This window comes from Aquarana catesbeiana, linkage group LG10 (assembly GCF_042186555.1).
Source record: "Aquarana catesbeiana isolate 2022-GZ linkage group LG10, ASM4218655v1, whole genome shotgun sequence".
NCBI lineage: Eukaryota > Metazoa > Chordata > Amphibia > Anura > Ranidae > Aquarana > Aquarana catesbeiana.
Genome location: NC_133333.1, coordinates 204,796,804 through 204,813,442, shown reverse-complemented (window position 1 = coordinate 204,813,442; position 16,639 = coordinate 204,796,804). Strand labels below are relative to the sequence as shown.

Genomic DNA, 16,639 nt, shown 5'->3' with positions numbered 1-16,639 from the left:
CAGTTCGGAAAGGCTCTTGAATAAAAACTTAGAATAAAAGGATAAACATTTCCAATGAACTGACAGGGCTGACTGTATGCACTGATGGCTGTATATACCTTCACAGCAGCTGAAATCAATTTCCTCCAATCAAGGGAAGGGAAAGGGGTTGAATCCACAACAAACTTCAGGAATTTCACCACCAACTACAGTCCCAAAATGCATCTTTTTTTCTATACAGTGAATCCAACAACAAGGTGAAGATATGAGTCTTTCAGCCCTTTGTATTTGTTAAAGTGCTTCGCACTTACCTAGAGTGCCAATTTCATGCCCTGTCAAATGTCATTAGCATTAACCATGGTCTGTTAACTAAACCGAAACTCACCATGAGTGTGATCATTATGGGAAGGCCATACGAGATCTCATTTGTTGATTCGATGAGGATGACCGTAAGGCTGATGGTCATCCGGACCACACCCCCGAGGAAAGCCGCAGCACCAATCAAGGCAAAGGTTCCAGAATAGATATGGGTCAATCCCAAGTAACTAAAAAGAGACACAAGAGGTCAGGCCTAAAATGCCCAAAAAACTGCCAGGAGACCAGCCACTCATGTATAGTCTGTCTACCTTTTCAGGAGGTTAGCTACCAAACGACCAAAGGCAGCTCCACAGAGCAAGGAGGGCACAAACAGACCACTAGGCACAGAAATACCATACGTCCAGCAGGACAAAAGGAAGTACATAGAGCAGAAGAAAGACAGAGTGATGGGGCTGAAAGTGCCTGGAATACAAGAGATTGGGAAAACCTTTCACACAAACAATTGCCGACAGCCTGGCGGCAAAAAAAAAAAGTTCTACTGAACGAGCAATTTTTACCTTCTTGATGGAAGAGCTGCAAGATGGCTGACTCCTGAGGGTTGAAGAAGAGGGTGGCCATGTCATTGTAGGTATCGTTGGGACAGAAGAAGGTCTTGATGCTGGTATTGACTTCATCCGATGAGAACTGATGGAAAGAGGATAAACTGGATGACCGTTAGGGACAATAAACAAGAAGCTTCTCTGGGGTCAGAGACCGATGTGAGTGGTTCTATGCACTCTGTACAGAGCCGAGACATGTTGGAGCAACAGAGATGCAAGAAATAAATATGTAGATGGCCTTCTACAAGCTTTTAGTATAATGAATACATGCCGTGTTCCATGCTCAAAATCCCTTTCTCTGCATTCATTGAAGGACACAGCAAAGATCTTGGAAGATCTGAATCTTGGGCCACCTGCAGGAGTAGGATGCTAGGCACAAAAAAACAAAGCACTTCTTAGGGGTGGCCTCCTCCAGCTCCAAAAAGGCAGCTCAGATAGTCACAAAGCATTACATAAACAGGAGACAGATAAAACAACTAGAGGGGTGGGTGCTGTCATTTAATGAATGCAGAGAAAAGTAAAAGGAGTTCTCAAACATCTAACTATTGGGATGTCCCAATTCAGTGTCTACTAAGGGGGGGGAGGGAGGTGACAAACATGAAAAACTCCCCTTAAAAGCTGTAGTAAACAGCAGAAAAATAAAAAAAAAATACGAATTGGGTCCCGGGCAGTTTAAGTCATAATATGCTAGTATGCACTCTACTTGCACATTATGACAAACTTACCTAAAACGAAGCCCTCCAGCGGTATGCTGTCACTGCTGTAGGTACTTCTATCTTCAACTGGTCTTCCTTCCGGGTTTGCGGGCTTTGGCCATATGAATGGGCGAGCCACGATGATGTCACTGCTGTGATGTCACCAGCTGCTTCTAAAGTAAACATCTCCTACACTTGTGCACGTTTAGGAGTTATTTATTGTGCCTATAAGTAAGCCTTATAATAGGCTAACCTAAAGGTAAAAATCAACAAAGGGAGTTTACTCGCACTTTAAAGGATCAGTCCACTTTTCAGGGAAATCTAATAAAACGCACTTAATTTTTGTAAAAAAACAACTGTTCATTTATTATTTTTCCCCGCATCAGCCTGCAAAGCATTACACTCATGATCAGTGGATGGTGGATGCAATGTCAGGCTCCTGCACACTCTCCCTCCAGATTTCTGATACAGATACTTCTGTACATGCTTTGAGGTTTAAAACTGTAGGAAAAGTGAATGGACTACGAGCACACTAATCAGCGTGCTTGGGGCCATTGAAAGTAGCAGTCTGTCTGCCTCAATGGCAGAGGGGACTTGTAATTTATTCATCCACAGATTCCTGTGAATGAATGATGCAGCTATGCAGGGGGAGCACTGCACAGCCATGCTGGTTTTAAAAGGTCACAGTGGCTGTGTGGAAGAGGTTCCCCTGTCCATTGTAACAAAGGAGGGAGGGTGAGCTGCTGTAAATATGGGTGTTAACATGTTTCAAAGGTGAACCTAACCTTTAAGGCTGGGTTCACACTATGTGTGGCCGCGGCTCGCAGCAGGTGCCCGGTGCATCCCCGTTCACTGTTTCAGGAGAGAATCAGGTCAGAATTTTTGCTTGAATTTGGACCTGAAACTGAGCCAAAGATGCACAGGACCCTTCTTGCTGTGCGCTTCGCGGCCGCCCCAGAGCTGTGGAAACCGCAATAGAGCCAGTCACGGTGTCCCATCATGCCAATTGAATGCAGAGAAACCTGCATCCAATTCACATAATTGTGAACCTAGCCTGAGCAAAAAGAACTGAACTGAGCCATCTCTAGCAGATAGGGGTTTGGCCACCAGCAGTGTAATTAGTGTTTTGTTTTTTGTGCATATATAGCTAGTGGAAGGTTAAAAACCTTTTGTGTTTAGAACCAATTTAAGCAGAGGGCACTCTGTGGGACACTGTGGCCTGTATTACATGTATGGCTGGTGAAATATAGATCACATTGCAGTGTTCAGCAGAGAGTGGGTACTGGAATAAACAGGCCCCTATGGAAACTTTGCCACATAAAGGAATGTTCGTAAAAAAAAAACATAACATACACAAAACAGAGGCACAGTTCAGGTACCTGCGTAGACATGGTGCCGTTGTTCCAGTCAGTTGAGGGAGAAAGTTTCCGGCATTCCCCCAGAACCATCGATGACACAAAGACGATGACTGTGGTGACCAGAGAGATCAGCAGACTCTCACAGACCCTGGAGGACAGAAAGGGGTATTAGGAGGCACTGTTTTATCCAATCAGGTTTGGATATTGGTCAGATGTGACAGCTGGGGGAACGATAATCTGCACATGAAGGGTCAGTGCATTATAAAATAAAGATCAATAATCTCTGTGTGCTCTACACCAGTGTTTCTCAACTCCAGTCCTCAAGGCGCCCCAACAGGTCATGTTTTCAGGATTTCCCTTAGATGAAACAGCTGTGGTAATTACTAAGGTAGTGAAATTGATCAAATCACCTGTGCAAAATAATGGAAAGCCTGAAAACATGACCTGTTGGGGTGCCTTGAGGACTGGAGTTGAGAAACACTGCTCTACACAATAGATCGAAAAGATCCAGAAAAGAAACCATCTGTTTTTTTCTGCCCCTTTTCCTACAGCATGCCTTACTACTAAATAAGCAATTTTTTAATCAAAATGTTATTAGAGTGTATACTGAATACATGAAACTGGGCATAACTGCTACATATTTCATAAATACACTATATTGTCGAAAGTATTGTGACGCCTGCCTTTACACACACTTAAACTTTAATGGCATCCCAGTCTTAGTCCGTAGGGTTCAGTATTGAGTTGGTCCATCCTTTGCAGCTATAACAGCTTCAACTCTTCTGGGAAGGCTGTCCACAAGGTTTAGGAGTATGTTCATGGGAATGTTTGACCATTTTCCAGAAGCGCATTTGTGAGGTCAGGCACTGATGTTGGACAAGAAGGCCTGGCTCACAGGCTCTTATTTTATCCCAAAGGTGTTCCATCTGGTTGAAGTCAGGACTCCATGCAGGCCAGTCAAGTTCCTCCACCCCAAACTCGCTCAGCCATGTCTTTATGGACCTTGCTTTGTGCACTGGTCCAAATCATTTGGTGGAGGGGGATTATGGTGTGGGGTTGGGCTTGGCTCCTTAGTTCCAGTAAAGGATGGCCCCTTCCTGTTCCAACATAACTGCGCACCAGTGCACAAAGCAAGGTCCATAAAGACATGGATGAGGGAGTTTGGGGTGGAGGAACTTGACTGTCCTGCACAGAGTCCTGACCTCAACCAGATAGAACACCTTTAGGAGACTGCGAGCCAGGCCTTCTCGTCCACAGCAGTGCCTAACATCACTAATGTTGCCTCTGGAAGAATGGTCAATATTGGACCCTATGGACTAAGACTGGGATGCTGTTAAAGTTCATGTGTGTGTAAAGGCAGGTGTCCCAATACGTTTGACAATATAGTGTACCTGCAGTTTGAGCTAAAGAAAATGTTAACCAAGTTGCATTATATGCTGGCTTTTTAAATCTTTTGCATACTAAGCCTTATATGCTACCAGAATAGCTCTGGGAATGGCTTTTAAGGTTACTGTTCCAGTACAACTTATTTTGTACAGCACTGTGAAGATAATGGCACTATATATTTTATTTAGTTACTTATATAGCGCCGTCAATTTACGCAGCGCTTTACATATCCATTGTACATTCACATCAGTCTCTACCCTCAAGGAGCTTACAATCTAAGGTCCCTAACTCACATTCATACATACTAGGGACAATTTAGAGAGGATCCAATTAACCTACCAGCATGTCTTTGGAGTGTGGGAGGAAACCGGAGTACCCGGAGGAAACCCACGCAGGTACAGGGAGAACATGCAAACTCCAGGCAGGTAGTGTTGTGGTTGGGATTCGAACCATACACATATACATACATACATATATATATATATATATACACACACACACACGGTGTGGGGTAATGGTCACATATGCTGTGGTTGAAGGAAGGTTGATGTACCTGACAAGCTTTGGCTTTGGGTGGACATTCTTCATGCGATACTTGGCCAGCCTTTTATTCAGGCAGTTGAACATGGCCCCCAGCAATCCACCAACCACCCCCATGATGATAAAGAAGGCCAAGTCCAATACAGTCCACAGGTGACACTTCTTGTCTGAATCTGAGCACTAAAAGAGAATCAACGAATACAACACAACTATGTTTATGCTTTAATCATGCTATCGAGAATGTACACAAGGACACATAAAAAACACAAGATATAAGAACAATGAGGAAGAACAGCATTAGTCAGATAAGAAGGACCCTATTGCTCAAGTGACCAGCTGGAAGACACTTGGAATTAAGGAATGCATACTGTGTATTTTTTAATCTATGGGGTCGGGCACTGGAATCTGGCCTTAACAGAACTGGTTTGCATTACATGCTTTACTTTAGACTTTGTGAAGTTATCACTGGCTCTGTGTACTTCTCTATGCAACGCAAGCAGATCAAGGCTGGTGGGAGAGGGTGCTGTACAAAGCTTCCTGAAAACATCACAGCATCTTGCCTCCATACTGCTCTTAAGGCCTTAGCCCTAATGCAGTGGGCTGGCCCTTGGGAGGAGTTATGCAAATATTGAAATGCCTTGATGTGTGGATGTTTGTCTGGAAAAGTGCCCAGTGCTGATTGCATTTACATGCAGACTGTCCTAGGTAAAGCCCACGAGTTGCTGAGCCTCTCCATGAGTGAAAGAGCTGAATGGAGAAATCCAATTGACGAAAAGGCCAGGCCAGGCAGTCAGGCTGGGAGGAAAGCGACAGATGATGCTAGATGTCCTCCAGCTATGAAATGAGCTCTATCTGACTTGCAGCAGCTTCCAATGCACACTCTGAGAAGCTGACAGTTTGCAGTGAAATCAGAGTAAGCAATTTCAGTACAAGGGAGGAGGCGGTGCAACTGTACAAGACTGAAGGGAACACTGGTGGTCAGTTCTAAAGTGATATTAAAGTCTTTTTTTTTTTTTTTTAAATATAACAAACATTATACTTACCTGCTCTCTGTAATGGTTTTGCACAAAGCAGCCCCGATCTTCCTCTTCTCGGGTCCCTCACTGGCGATCCTGGCCCCTCCCTCCTGCTGATTGCCCTCACAGCAAGCAGCTTGCTATGGGAGCACCTGAGCCGAGACTCTGTGTGTCCATTCAGACACGGAGCTGTGACTCGGCTCTGCCCCCTCACTCATTGGCTCACTGACTTTGGAGCCAAATGGCACCTGCTGCTGTCTCAGCCAATGAGGAGCGAGAGTCCCGGACAGCCGAGACTCTTGTGTAACATCGCTGGATCGAGATAGATACAATGCATGTAGATGCCTTTAGAACCACTTTAACTGTTCTCTCCCTCCCCCCAAAAAACGAAAAAAAACCCACGACAATGAAATTTGAATGCAATTATTTGACGTACCTTAAACTCCCCGAAGTTTAGGAGCCCAGGAACTTGGAATGAACCCCAGCTTGAAAACTGTATTCCGGAGCGGAAAAAGTTCAGTGTGAATGTTGCGGACATGGAGCAGAAAAGCTGAAAGAAGAGACAAGGGAGACCAATCAAATCAGGGCTGTTTAGTGTGTGTGACACCGGCGCAAACCTGCATAAGATTTAATAAACAAACTTAAGATTAATTTAAAAACCTGGCTGCTGCAGTCAAGAAACAAATTCCTCCAATAGGTGAAAAATAAAATATACATTATATATAATGTTGACTGCGCTACCTCAAGTGATATGATATCAAAACCACCACTTTATCTAAGCCGATCATAAATCTACATATACACCAATGAATAATCACTGTTAATTAAACCACCTATGTAACTTCCAATATATATGTAAAAAACACTATTAAATAAAGTCCAATTGTGCTAATAAAGGCGTGGATCCCTGGATGGGCTATCCACTACAGTTGTGCTGTTTCTGTGCTCTTAATTCCTCATTTGTGAATATTGTGACTTAATTCCAGTGACAACACCACCACCACATGAATTGGCCACTCACCAGATGTTAGTGTATATATAGGCCTTTGGTTCATTAACGGGTAACCATTCCACTTTGCTGTTTGTCTTATGCTGGCCCCAATGCAATAAAAGCAAATAAATCCGTCCTCATGAAAAAACAATCAAACAGCAATCATAGCGCCATAAGCTTATTACTGTTTATTTAAAACCATGCAAAAAAAAAAAAAAAAAAAAAAAAAGACTATAAAACTCACATGCTTCTGGTTCCTATGGGCCGCCAGCGGAGGGAACAGACGGTGATACCTTCCAATCCATTTTAAACTGCTGGAGAAGCTTGGTGCCAGCCCATGGGAACCAGAAGCATGTGAGTTTTATGGTCTTTTTTGCATGGTTTTAAATAAACAGTAATAAGCTTATTGCGCTATGATCGCTGTTTGATTGTTTTTTCATGAGGACGGATTTATTTATTTGCTTTTATTGCATTGGGGCCAGCATAAGACAAACAGCAAAGCAGAATGGTTATCCCTTAATGAACCAAAGGCCTATATATACATTAACATCTGGTGAGTGGCCAATTCATGTGGTGGTGGTGTTGTCACTGGAATTAAGTCACAATATTCACAAATGAGGAATTAAGAGCACAGAAACAGCACAACTGTAGTGTTTTTTACACCTATATTGGAAGTTACATAAGTGGTGTTATTAAGTAACAGTGATTATTCATTGGTGTATATGTAGACTTATGATCGGCTTAGATAAAGTGGTGGTTTTGATATTATATCACTTGAGGTAGCGCAGTCAACAACAGATATATACAAATCAGGGCTATACCGCTTTACTTAACACTGAGATCATTGATCATCCAAACAATCAAGAGAAGTACATTAGATGGTTTGTAATAAATGGAAAAGCAAAAAAGGAGGCACAGCAAAGAAGCAGCCACAAAAACAAACAGCTGCTTCTTGGACTAATGCCGCGTACACACGAGCAGACTTTACGGCAGACTTTGCCCGGCGGACGGGATTTCGTCGGACAATTCGATCGTGTGTGGGCTCCAGCGGACTTTGTTTTCTCAAACGTTGGACGGACTTAGATTTGGAACATGTTTTAAATCTGTCCGATGGACTCGAGTCCGGTCGAAAAGTCTGCTCGTCTGTATGCTAGTTCGACGGACAAAAAGCCACGCTAGGGCAGCTATTGGCTACTGGCTATGAACTTATCTTAGTCCGGTCGTACGTCATCATGTACAAATTCGACGGACTTTGGTTGATTGTGTGTAGGCAAGTCCGTTCATTCAGAATGTCCATCGTAAAGTCCGTCGGGCAGTCTGCCGTAAATTCCGCTCGTGTGTACGCGGCATAAGGGTAACTGCGCTCAACAGACATATTCTGTTAACAGATCCACTTGGTCTGGTTGAATCTTTTCCAAGTTTGGTACAATTTAGGCTGTGGACACACACGGTAAGTGAATGTGACTGCAATGTACAGTCCAGGTCAGCCTCTCAACCATTTTACCCCAGGGGGAACCTTGAGATAATGTTATTTTAGCAAAAACCCTGCTAACAAAATGCATCAGGGGGTCAGAGGGAAAAATTCCCCTTGGATTGGTGGTCAGTGGGAAGAAAACCTTCTTATAGTGTGGGTCAGAACTGCACCCTTACAGACAGCTAAAAAGATTATTGGGGTCATGCTGCTGGCTCCTCCAAATGGTATTGGCTCTAGAACAATGTAGGTATCAAATAGGAGGTCAATTAGCTACACCTTAACCTCCCTGGCGGTATGATTATTTCGGATTTTAGGTGCTGAAAGCGGTACAATTATTTTGCATGGAAATTTGGCGTTTTATATTGTAGGCCTGTAATTCTTAACAATAACACACTTAAATCTGTCCAAACAAGAGTCTAGTAGATATCTCGGGTATGATAAAGTTTGAAACACAAAAACATAAATTATAATATAATAAATAAAAATAAATAATTAAAAAAATAAATAAAATAAATAATAAAATAAATTTCCCCACAATTCACTATCGCTCAATTCTGCAAGTGTTCCAATTTACTATCGCTGTTTTCTAGCTGGTCTAAAGCCACTTTTGATGTAAAGGGACACTTTTTGGTTGCTATGGACAATCTCCAGTTTCCAGGCAGAAAGAACAGTATATATAACATAAAACTGCATGCAGGGCATAGGACAAAGCACTGGGGACATAAGGGATGTGAAATAATTTCATACAGTACTGTAATCTGTAAGATTACAGTACTGTATGTGTTATGTTTTTACAATTTTTTGAATTTGCCGCCAGGCTCCGCCCCCGTGCGTCGCGCCGCTCGCAGGGAACGGAGCCTGGCACGGAGAGGCTTCGGAGGAGGACGGAGCCCGCAGACACAGCGGGGGACATCGCAGGATCCCGGGGACAAGGTAAGTAACGCCACACCAGGATCCTGAGATGTAATCCCGAGTGTGGCTCGGGGTTACCGCTAATGGTCCTGAATTTTAACCCCAAGCCACACTCGGGAAAACCGCCAGGGAGGTTAAGGAACCCCTAACAACTTCTGGAGGAACCTCAATTGACAATGGCTGGTCTAGACTCTGAAAACAACTTTCCCTCTACATGCAGAGCACTGGCTTCACTAATTGGGTCAGTTGGCCTACAGCCCATCTCCAGGCAAAAAAAGTTTTAATATTTATTATATGCCATAATTGAATTCTGCGCTCTACCAGAAAATCCTAAAGTATGACCTTAAACAGGCCGTTCATGCTCAAAAACCCTCCAAGGTGGCTAAATTAAAACAATTCTGCAAAGAAGAGTGGGCCAAAATTCCTCCACAGCGATGTGAAAGACTCTTTTGCCAGTTATCACCAAGGGTGGCACAACAGTTATTAGGTTTGGGGGCAATTACATAGGGCCAGGCAGGTTTGGACAGCTTTTTCCCTCAACCATTTGACCTCCAGAAGGTTTTACCCCCTTCATGACCAGGCCATTTTTTTGTGATACGGCACTGTGTTACTTTAACGGACAATTGTGAGGTCATGCATGACTGAACTTAAATAAAATGTATGTCCTTTTTTCCCCACAAATAGAGCTTTCTTTTGGTGGTATTCGATCACCTCTAAGTTTTTTATTTTTTCCCGCTATAAACAAAGAACTTTTTTTCTATTAGTGGACAATTCCACTATATATTACCTGGTGTACATAACTCCTATAGATCTAGAGTATTATTCTTAAAAATTATATTTATGAGCAAAGAAAAAACATATATGTACCAAAATAACTTGAGTGTTTTAGATCTGGAATCTGTGACTGGTACTCGGTTACTAATAATCACATTGTAATAAAAGTGAAATATCAACATAAAATACTTCAATTATTTCCACAAAGTGCATTTGTGCTAAACCAGTGCTATAAATGTCATAAAGTGACTGCTGCTAAATCATACAGAATCATACAAAATGTCCAGTGCTAGATCATACAAAATCATACTAAATATCCAATATAAAAGGTGACTGATGTGTTTTTAACCAGTAATCTTGGATAGGAAAAGTTTTTTTTTTTTTTTTTCATTAATGGAAAAGTTCTTTTTGGAGTATTTTAGGATGTTCAATCTCTGAGAAACAGATTTCTGTGGGAAAACTTCTTATCCAGGTGCTGGCTTTTTAATTAGTGCCTTATCTGCATGCTCTGATACTGCTTGCACTCACCGGATTTTCTTTCCCCTGCAGGGGTGCAGGCAGTCACAGTATCTGCCACTGTGTAGCAATCATAGATGTCTCCAAACTCTACTTTCTGTGTTGTTTTGATGTATTACCTATAAAAGAAAGGAGGGATACCCATAGCGTAAAACCGTATAGGAACTTTTATTAAAGCTTAATAACACTGTGGTACTCACATTTTCAATGATAAAAACGAGCATGAAAAAGATATCAAAATTGCTTTGCTAGAGGTGCTGCAAGACGTCCGTAAGCCCGCAGTTTTGATATCTTTTTCATGCTCGTTTTTATCATTGAAAATGTGAGTACCACAGTTATTAAGCTTTAATAAAAGTTCCTATACGGTTTTACGCTATGGGTATCCCTCCTTTCTTTTATATGTAATACATCAAAACAACACAGAAAGTAGAGTTTGGAGACATCTATGATTGCTACACAGTGGCAGATACTGTGACTGCCTGCACCCCTGCAGGGGAAAGAAAATCCGGTGAGTGCAAGCAGTATCAGAGCATGCAGATAAGGCACTAATTAAAAAGCCAGCACCTGGATAAGAAGTTTTCCCACAGAAATCTGTTTCTCAGAGATTGAACATCCTAAAATACTCCAAAAAGAACTTTTTTATTTTTTATTAATGGAACTTTTCCTATCCAAGATTACTGGTTAAAAACACATCAGTCACCTTTTATATTGGATATTTAGTATGATTTTGTATGATCTAGCACTGGACATTTTGTATGATTCTGTATGATTTAGCAGCAGTCACTTTATGACATTTATAGCACTGGTTTAGCACAAATGCACTTTGTGGAAATTATTGAAGTATTTTATGTTGATATTTCATTTTTATTACAATGTGATTATTAGTAACCGAGTACCAGTCACAGATTCCAGATCTAAAACACTCACGTTATTTTGGTACATATAGGTTTTTTTTTTTGCTCATAAATATAATTTTTAAGAATAATACTCTAGATCTATAGGAGTTATGTACACCAGGTCACCAGGTAATATATAGTGGAATTGTCCACTATTAGAAAAAAAATTTTTCTAACCCCACAAGGGCAGCGCCATAACTACTCCTGCTTTTTACCAAATTCTAATACACTCCACTTAGGTGGTATTGTATCTGTAGAGGCAGCAGCCCCATATCCTAACTACACGCAACCACTGCGCGGATTTACCCCATATATCTATAAACAAAGAACGCCCGATAATTTTGAAAAAAAATACATAATTTTTTACTTTCTGCTACAAAACACATCCAATTAAAAAAAATCTAATTTCTTCGTGAATTTGGACCAAAATGTATTCTGCTACATATTTTTGGTAAAAAAATCCCAATAAGCATATATTGATTGGTTTGCGCAAGTTATAGCGCCCAAACACTATATGATAGACATATTATATATATATATATATATATATATATAATTTTTATTTATTTTTTACTAGTAATGGCGGCGATCAGCGACTTATAGTGGGAATGCGATACTGCGGCGGACAAATCGGACACCCCACACTTTTTTGGGAACCAGTGACACCAATACAGCGATCAGTGCTAAAAATATTTACTGTCACTGTACTAATAACACTGGCAGGGAATAATGCATAATGCAGAATCAGTGGGAGCTCTGAGCTTGTCACTTGTCACCGTCGTCTGCCACCAAATGCAGCTTGTCACTTGTCACCAGATGCGGATTATCACTTGTCACCTTCCTTCAGATCCAGCTTGTCACTTGCCGCGTCGCCTGCCACCAGATGCAGCTTGTCATTTGCCACATCACCTGCCACTTGCCACATCACCTGCCACCAGATGCAGCTTGTCACTTGCCACGTCGCCTGCCACCAGCTGCGGATTTTCGCTTGCCACCAGCTGCGGATTGTCACTTGCCACATTGCCTGCCACCAGCTGCAGCTTGTCATTTGCAACATCACCTGCCTTCAGATGCAGATTGTCACTTGCCACGTTGTCTGCCACCAGCTGCAGATTGTCACTGTCCTGCAACCAGATGAAGCTTCCCACTGTTGCCTGCCACTAGAATATACCAGATGCAGCTTGTCACTTTTTAAATATAAAAGCTATTTGGTGGCAGGCAACGGGGACAGCACAGAAGGAGGCTTCTCTCCCCAGCTTTCCAGTGAGTGAGGGCGGGCAGTGAGAGCGGAACTGAGGTGAGGGATGATGTCATCTCTCTGCTCCCTCGTCTGCCCGCCCATCATCTGTCATGTCGCCCGTCCGTCTGCTGTCTGTGTCATGCCGCCCGCCCGTCTAATGCCGCCTCCCCGCCACACTCGCGGCCTGGCTGGAGAGAGGCCACAGCCAGGTGGTTGGGGACCCCTGCTGTATACGGTCGGCAAGTAGTTAGTAAATGAAATCATCATTTAAAAACTGCATTTTGTATTTACTCAGGTTGTCTTTGTGTAATATTAAAATTTGTTTAATGATCTGAGTCATTTAAACGTGACAAATATGCAAAAAACAAAAACAATATATCAGGAAAGGGGCAAATAATTTTTCACAGCCGTGTATACATTGTACGTTCACATTAGTCCCTACCTTCAAGGAGCTTACAGTATAAGGCCCCAGACTCACATTCATACATACACATACTAGGGCCAATTAACCCAGCAGCATGTCTTTGGTGCGTGGGAGGAAACCCATGCAGACACTGGAAGAACATGCAAACTCCACACAGGCTGGGATTTGAACTAAGAACCCCAGTACTGCTAAGCAGAAAAGTTACCCACTTAGCCACTGTGCTGTCCGTGTAGTGGGAATGTGCCTGCACTGCATGTGACAAACGGTTGTTTTTGTCTAGGGAAGAGGGGAAAGGAGATTTACAAACATAATCTGTCATACCTCCCAGCTCCGGTGGTCTTAAGGCGTGGACTGCTCCTGATGTCATCCCACCCAAAGCAGACTACATAGACCAGGAACAGTCCACCACTGAACCATGGGGGAAAGCTGCTTTCCAGTGGAAGGAAGGATTAGGAGAGTATAAGCTTTCTCCTCACCCTAGACAAAATAAATAGCTGACCTGTGCAGTGCAGGCACAGCCCCACTACATGGGGAGTTTTTTTTTTTGCCTGGAGATGGGACTTTAATATATCTCTGTTGGCTTCGGAAGCTGTTTCAGTGTTTACCCAGCATCAGGAAACCAAACTGCTAAGCTCTCCTTTTTCACAGCCATTGTACAGAAATAAACACAATGTTGTCAGAACAGTTGAACCACACTAACTACTTACCACTTTCCAGGTCAGCCCCTGATTCCAAAAAGATGACCCTTCCTCCAAACTAAACAGCGTACCCCCAATGGGAGCCCCAAAGGCAGCCGCCACACCTGCTGCGGCTCCAGCAGAAACAAAGTCCCTCTTGTCCCTAAGAAAGAAAACAAAGTCATAGAGGAGGAAGCCAACACTTGTTTTATGTGGAGATAGATTTTTTTTTTTTTAATCTCTAGTTCTCTGCAGTCTGTACCTGTCACTGCGAAAATATGGAAAGTCAAAGCGAATCTTCTGGAATGAAATGCTCTGGAACTGGAGGAGAGATAGAGAGATCAGTGTTAGAGATGAATAAAATGTAATCAATCTACCTTATTCTGGAACAGTTGTAGACACACCACTAATCCCAGCCTGCACACAGTCTTATACATTTGGCAATTCAAACTCCAGGCCTCATTTATCAAAATGTTTTAAAGAAACGGTCTGTCTCATTTACAAGTGCTGCATAAGAACAGACTCTTCCTGAAAGCCACCGCCTCTCTTCTGATAGTTGGTATTAGTTGGTTGTAGAAAGATGTGCCCTGTCTCGCATGCACCAATCAGATTGAGCCCTGTAAATTCAAACTTCACGTGATGGTCAGCGTAGAAGGGGCTCATATATATATATATCCCCTCAGAAAAGGAATAGCAGAACCATTTGGAAGAAAAGCACATCTTCAGGTCTTGTACTTTTGGCTGTGAGCTCCATCCCTGTGTAAAGCCGATTTGTGGGCATTCCTAAGGATGAGCAATCATCCTCTCTGCTATGCCCTCCTGCTGTCATTTTCTCTCACTCAAACCGTTGCAATTTTCCTTTCTCTCCCACCTCCTGCTGTCTGTCTCCCTTATCACCTCTATTCAATCTTTTGTCTCCTGCAGTCATTCCTGTTCCATTACCTCCTTCTGCCAATCTTGTTCTCCTCCAAGTTTCCACTGTCATTTTCTCCCAGCAGTTTTATTCAACTTCCTCAACTCCTGCGCTGTGTACTCTCCAAATGTATTCCACTGGAAACATATGCAGGATGGTTGTGCTGACACACCACCTGTCCCAGCATTAAGGCTACTTTCACACTGGGGCGGTAGCAATAAAGCACTGCTAGTTTTAGTGGCACTTTCCCGTAATTTTAGTGGTGCTTTTCGGCCGCTTTTAACCCTTTTTCGGCCACTAGCGCGGGGGGTTAAAAGCAACCGCAAAGAGCCACAGCCGAAGCGCTTTCCAAACGTTTCAGCAGCGCTGGCCATTGATCTCCCGCACTGCCCCAAAGTTGCTGCTTGCAGGACTTTTTCCTGTCCTGCAAGCGCACCGCCCCAGCGTGAAAGCACTCGGGCTTTCACACTGGGGCTGCAGAAGAGGCAGGTCACAGGCGCTATTTTTAGCGCAAAAATCATCTGTAAAACGCCTCAGTGTGAAATAGGCCTAAAGGAGAAGTGTGGGATTACCAAAAAAACAAAAAACCCTTACATATTCACCTATGTGGAAACAGCATCGGTCTGATTCTGCAGCTTTTCCTCGCCAGCTGTAAAAATCGGGAACTGAGTGATCACATAACCGCTGATCACTCAGTTCTCAGCCTTCACTGTCTCACTGGCTCTGCCCCTCCACTGCTCACTGAAGTGTCAGGCTGTGCAGAGGGCAGGAGTGGCTGGCTCCAGAGGATGAGTCAGCCCCTGATAAGAAATCTGGGTGGATTCCAACATAAATGTTCATAAATGCTCTGCTCTGACCACGATAATCAGGGCTGCCGGGTCCCGACCACTGTGGTCAGAGTATGTCCCTGCGTCATCTGCAGCCCTGCTCTCATCTATCCCCCTCATCCCTGTCTGTCAGTTGTGTCTGTGTCTCTGTCCCTGCGACCCCCCCCCCTCCCCCCCACACACACACACACACACACACACTATTAGTAAAATAAAAAGTTACAATGGTCACTGCCAGCCCCTCTATTAGAGCCTGGCATACCACACTATTAATCTTTTATAAAAAGAGGTTTATAAGTGCCTGTTTAGAGCGATCTTCAGGCCAGTCACATGACTCTCGGCCGGTTTCCAGGGTTACTGGAGAAGGGGCTGATGTCAGAGGGAGATCTCGGTCCCTCCTGCATTATCCATGCTGTACAGCAGCTGCAAGTCATGTGACCAGCCTGAAGACAGCTCTAAACAGGTATTTAGAAGCCTTGTTTTTATAAAAGACTAACACAGTGTGCTATGCCAGGCTCTAATAGAGGGGCTGGCATAGACTTCATTAAATTGGTTTACAAATACTTTAAATACTCTTTTAGTAATGCAAGAAGAGTCTGCATAAGGGCGTAGTGTTGGGGAGATGCATGGTAGATAATGCCGAGGAAGGAAATTCCACTTAGACTTACTTGAGGAAGCCCTGCACCGACAACAGCCCCGCTGTGAATCATCGGCCCCTCCTTCCCAATGAAAAGGCCTGTAAATGGAGAATTTGTAAGTCACATGACTAATTTATGAATAATATACTACAAACAAAATGTGCCCGATTTCTAATTGGGGAACCAATTAGATTTCTAACCTATTTATTTTGTTTGGTTTTATGAGGCTGGACAGCAGACAATAACCAAACGCTAAACTCCGAGCTACATTTTTTTAAATTTTAGTCCCTCTGAAGGCTTAAAAAAAAATCTATTTATTCCAATGCCGTCTCCTGCAGTACTCCTTCTCTGTTGTTCAATTTTATGGGTTGAACCTGGTAGGCTGAAGACATACTGTGAGTGCAGAGCACCATGGGTCATTCTCACCATGGTACCATACGCTTGCAGTGTACTGATGCAGAGAGCA

General features: G+C 43.1%; 1 protein-coding gene across 1 annotated transcript in view; it reads right to left on the bottom strand.

Moving 5' to 3' along the window:
* The window catches only part of CLCN6 (chloride voltage-gated channel 6), a 71,931-nt gene that overhangs the window by 19,184 nt on the left and 36,108 nt on the right, over nt 1-16,639 (bottom strand). The window contains exons 8-16 of the mRNA XM_073603173.1: nt 16,204-16,271; nt 14,058-14,116; nt 13,826-13,958; nt 6,328-6,441; nt 4,889-5,055; nt 2,971-3,097; nt 855-981; nt 606-759; nt 365-524 (exon numbers count right to left, since the gene is read on the bottom strand). Of these exons, the coding sequence (XP_073459274.1) occupies nt 365-524; nt 606-759; nt 855-981; nt 2,971-3,097; nt 4,889-5,055; nt 6,328-6,441; nt 13,826-13,958; nt 14,058-14,116; nt 16,204-16,271 (1,109 nt within the window). The remainder of the gene's footprint in view (nt 1-364; nt 525-605; nt 760-854; nt 982-2,970; nt 3,098-4,888; nt 5,056-6,327; nt 6,442-13,825; nt 13,959-14,057; nt 14,117-16,203; nt 16,272-16,639) is intronic.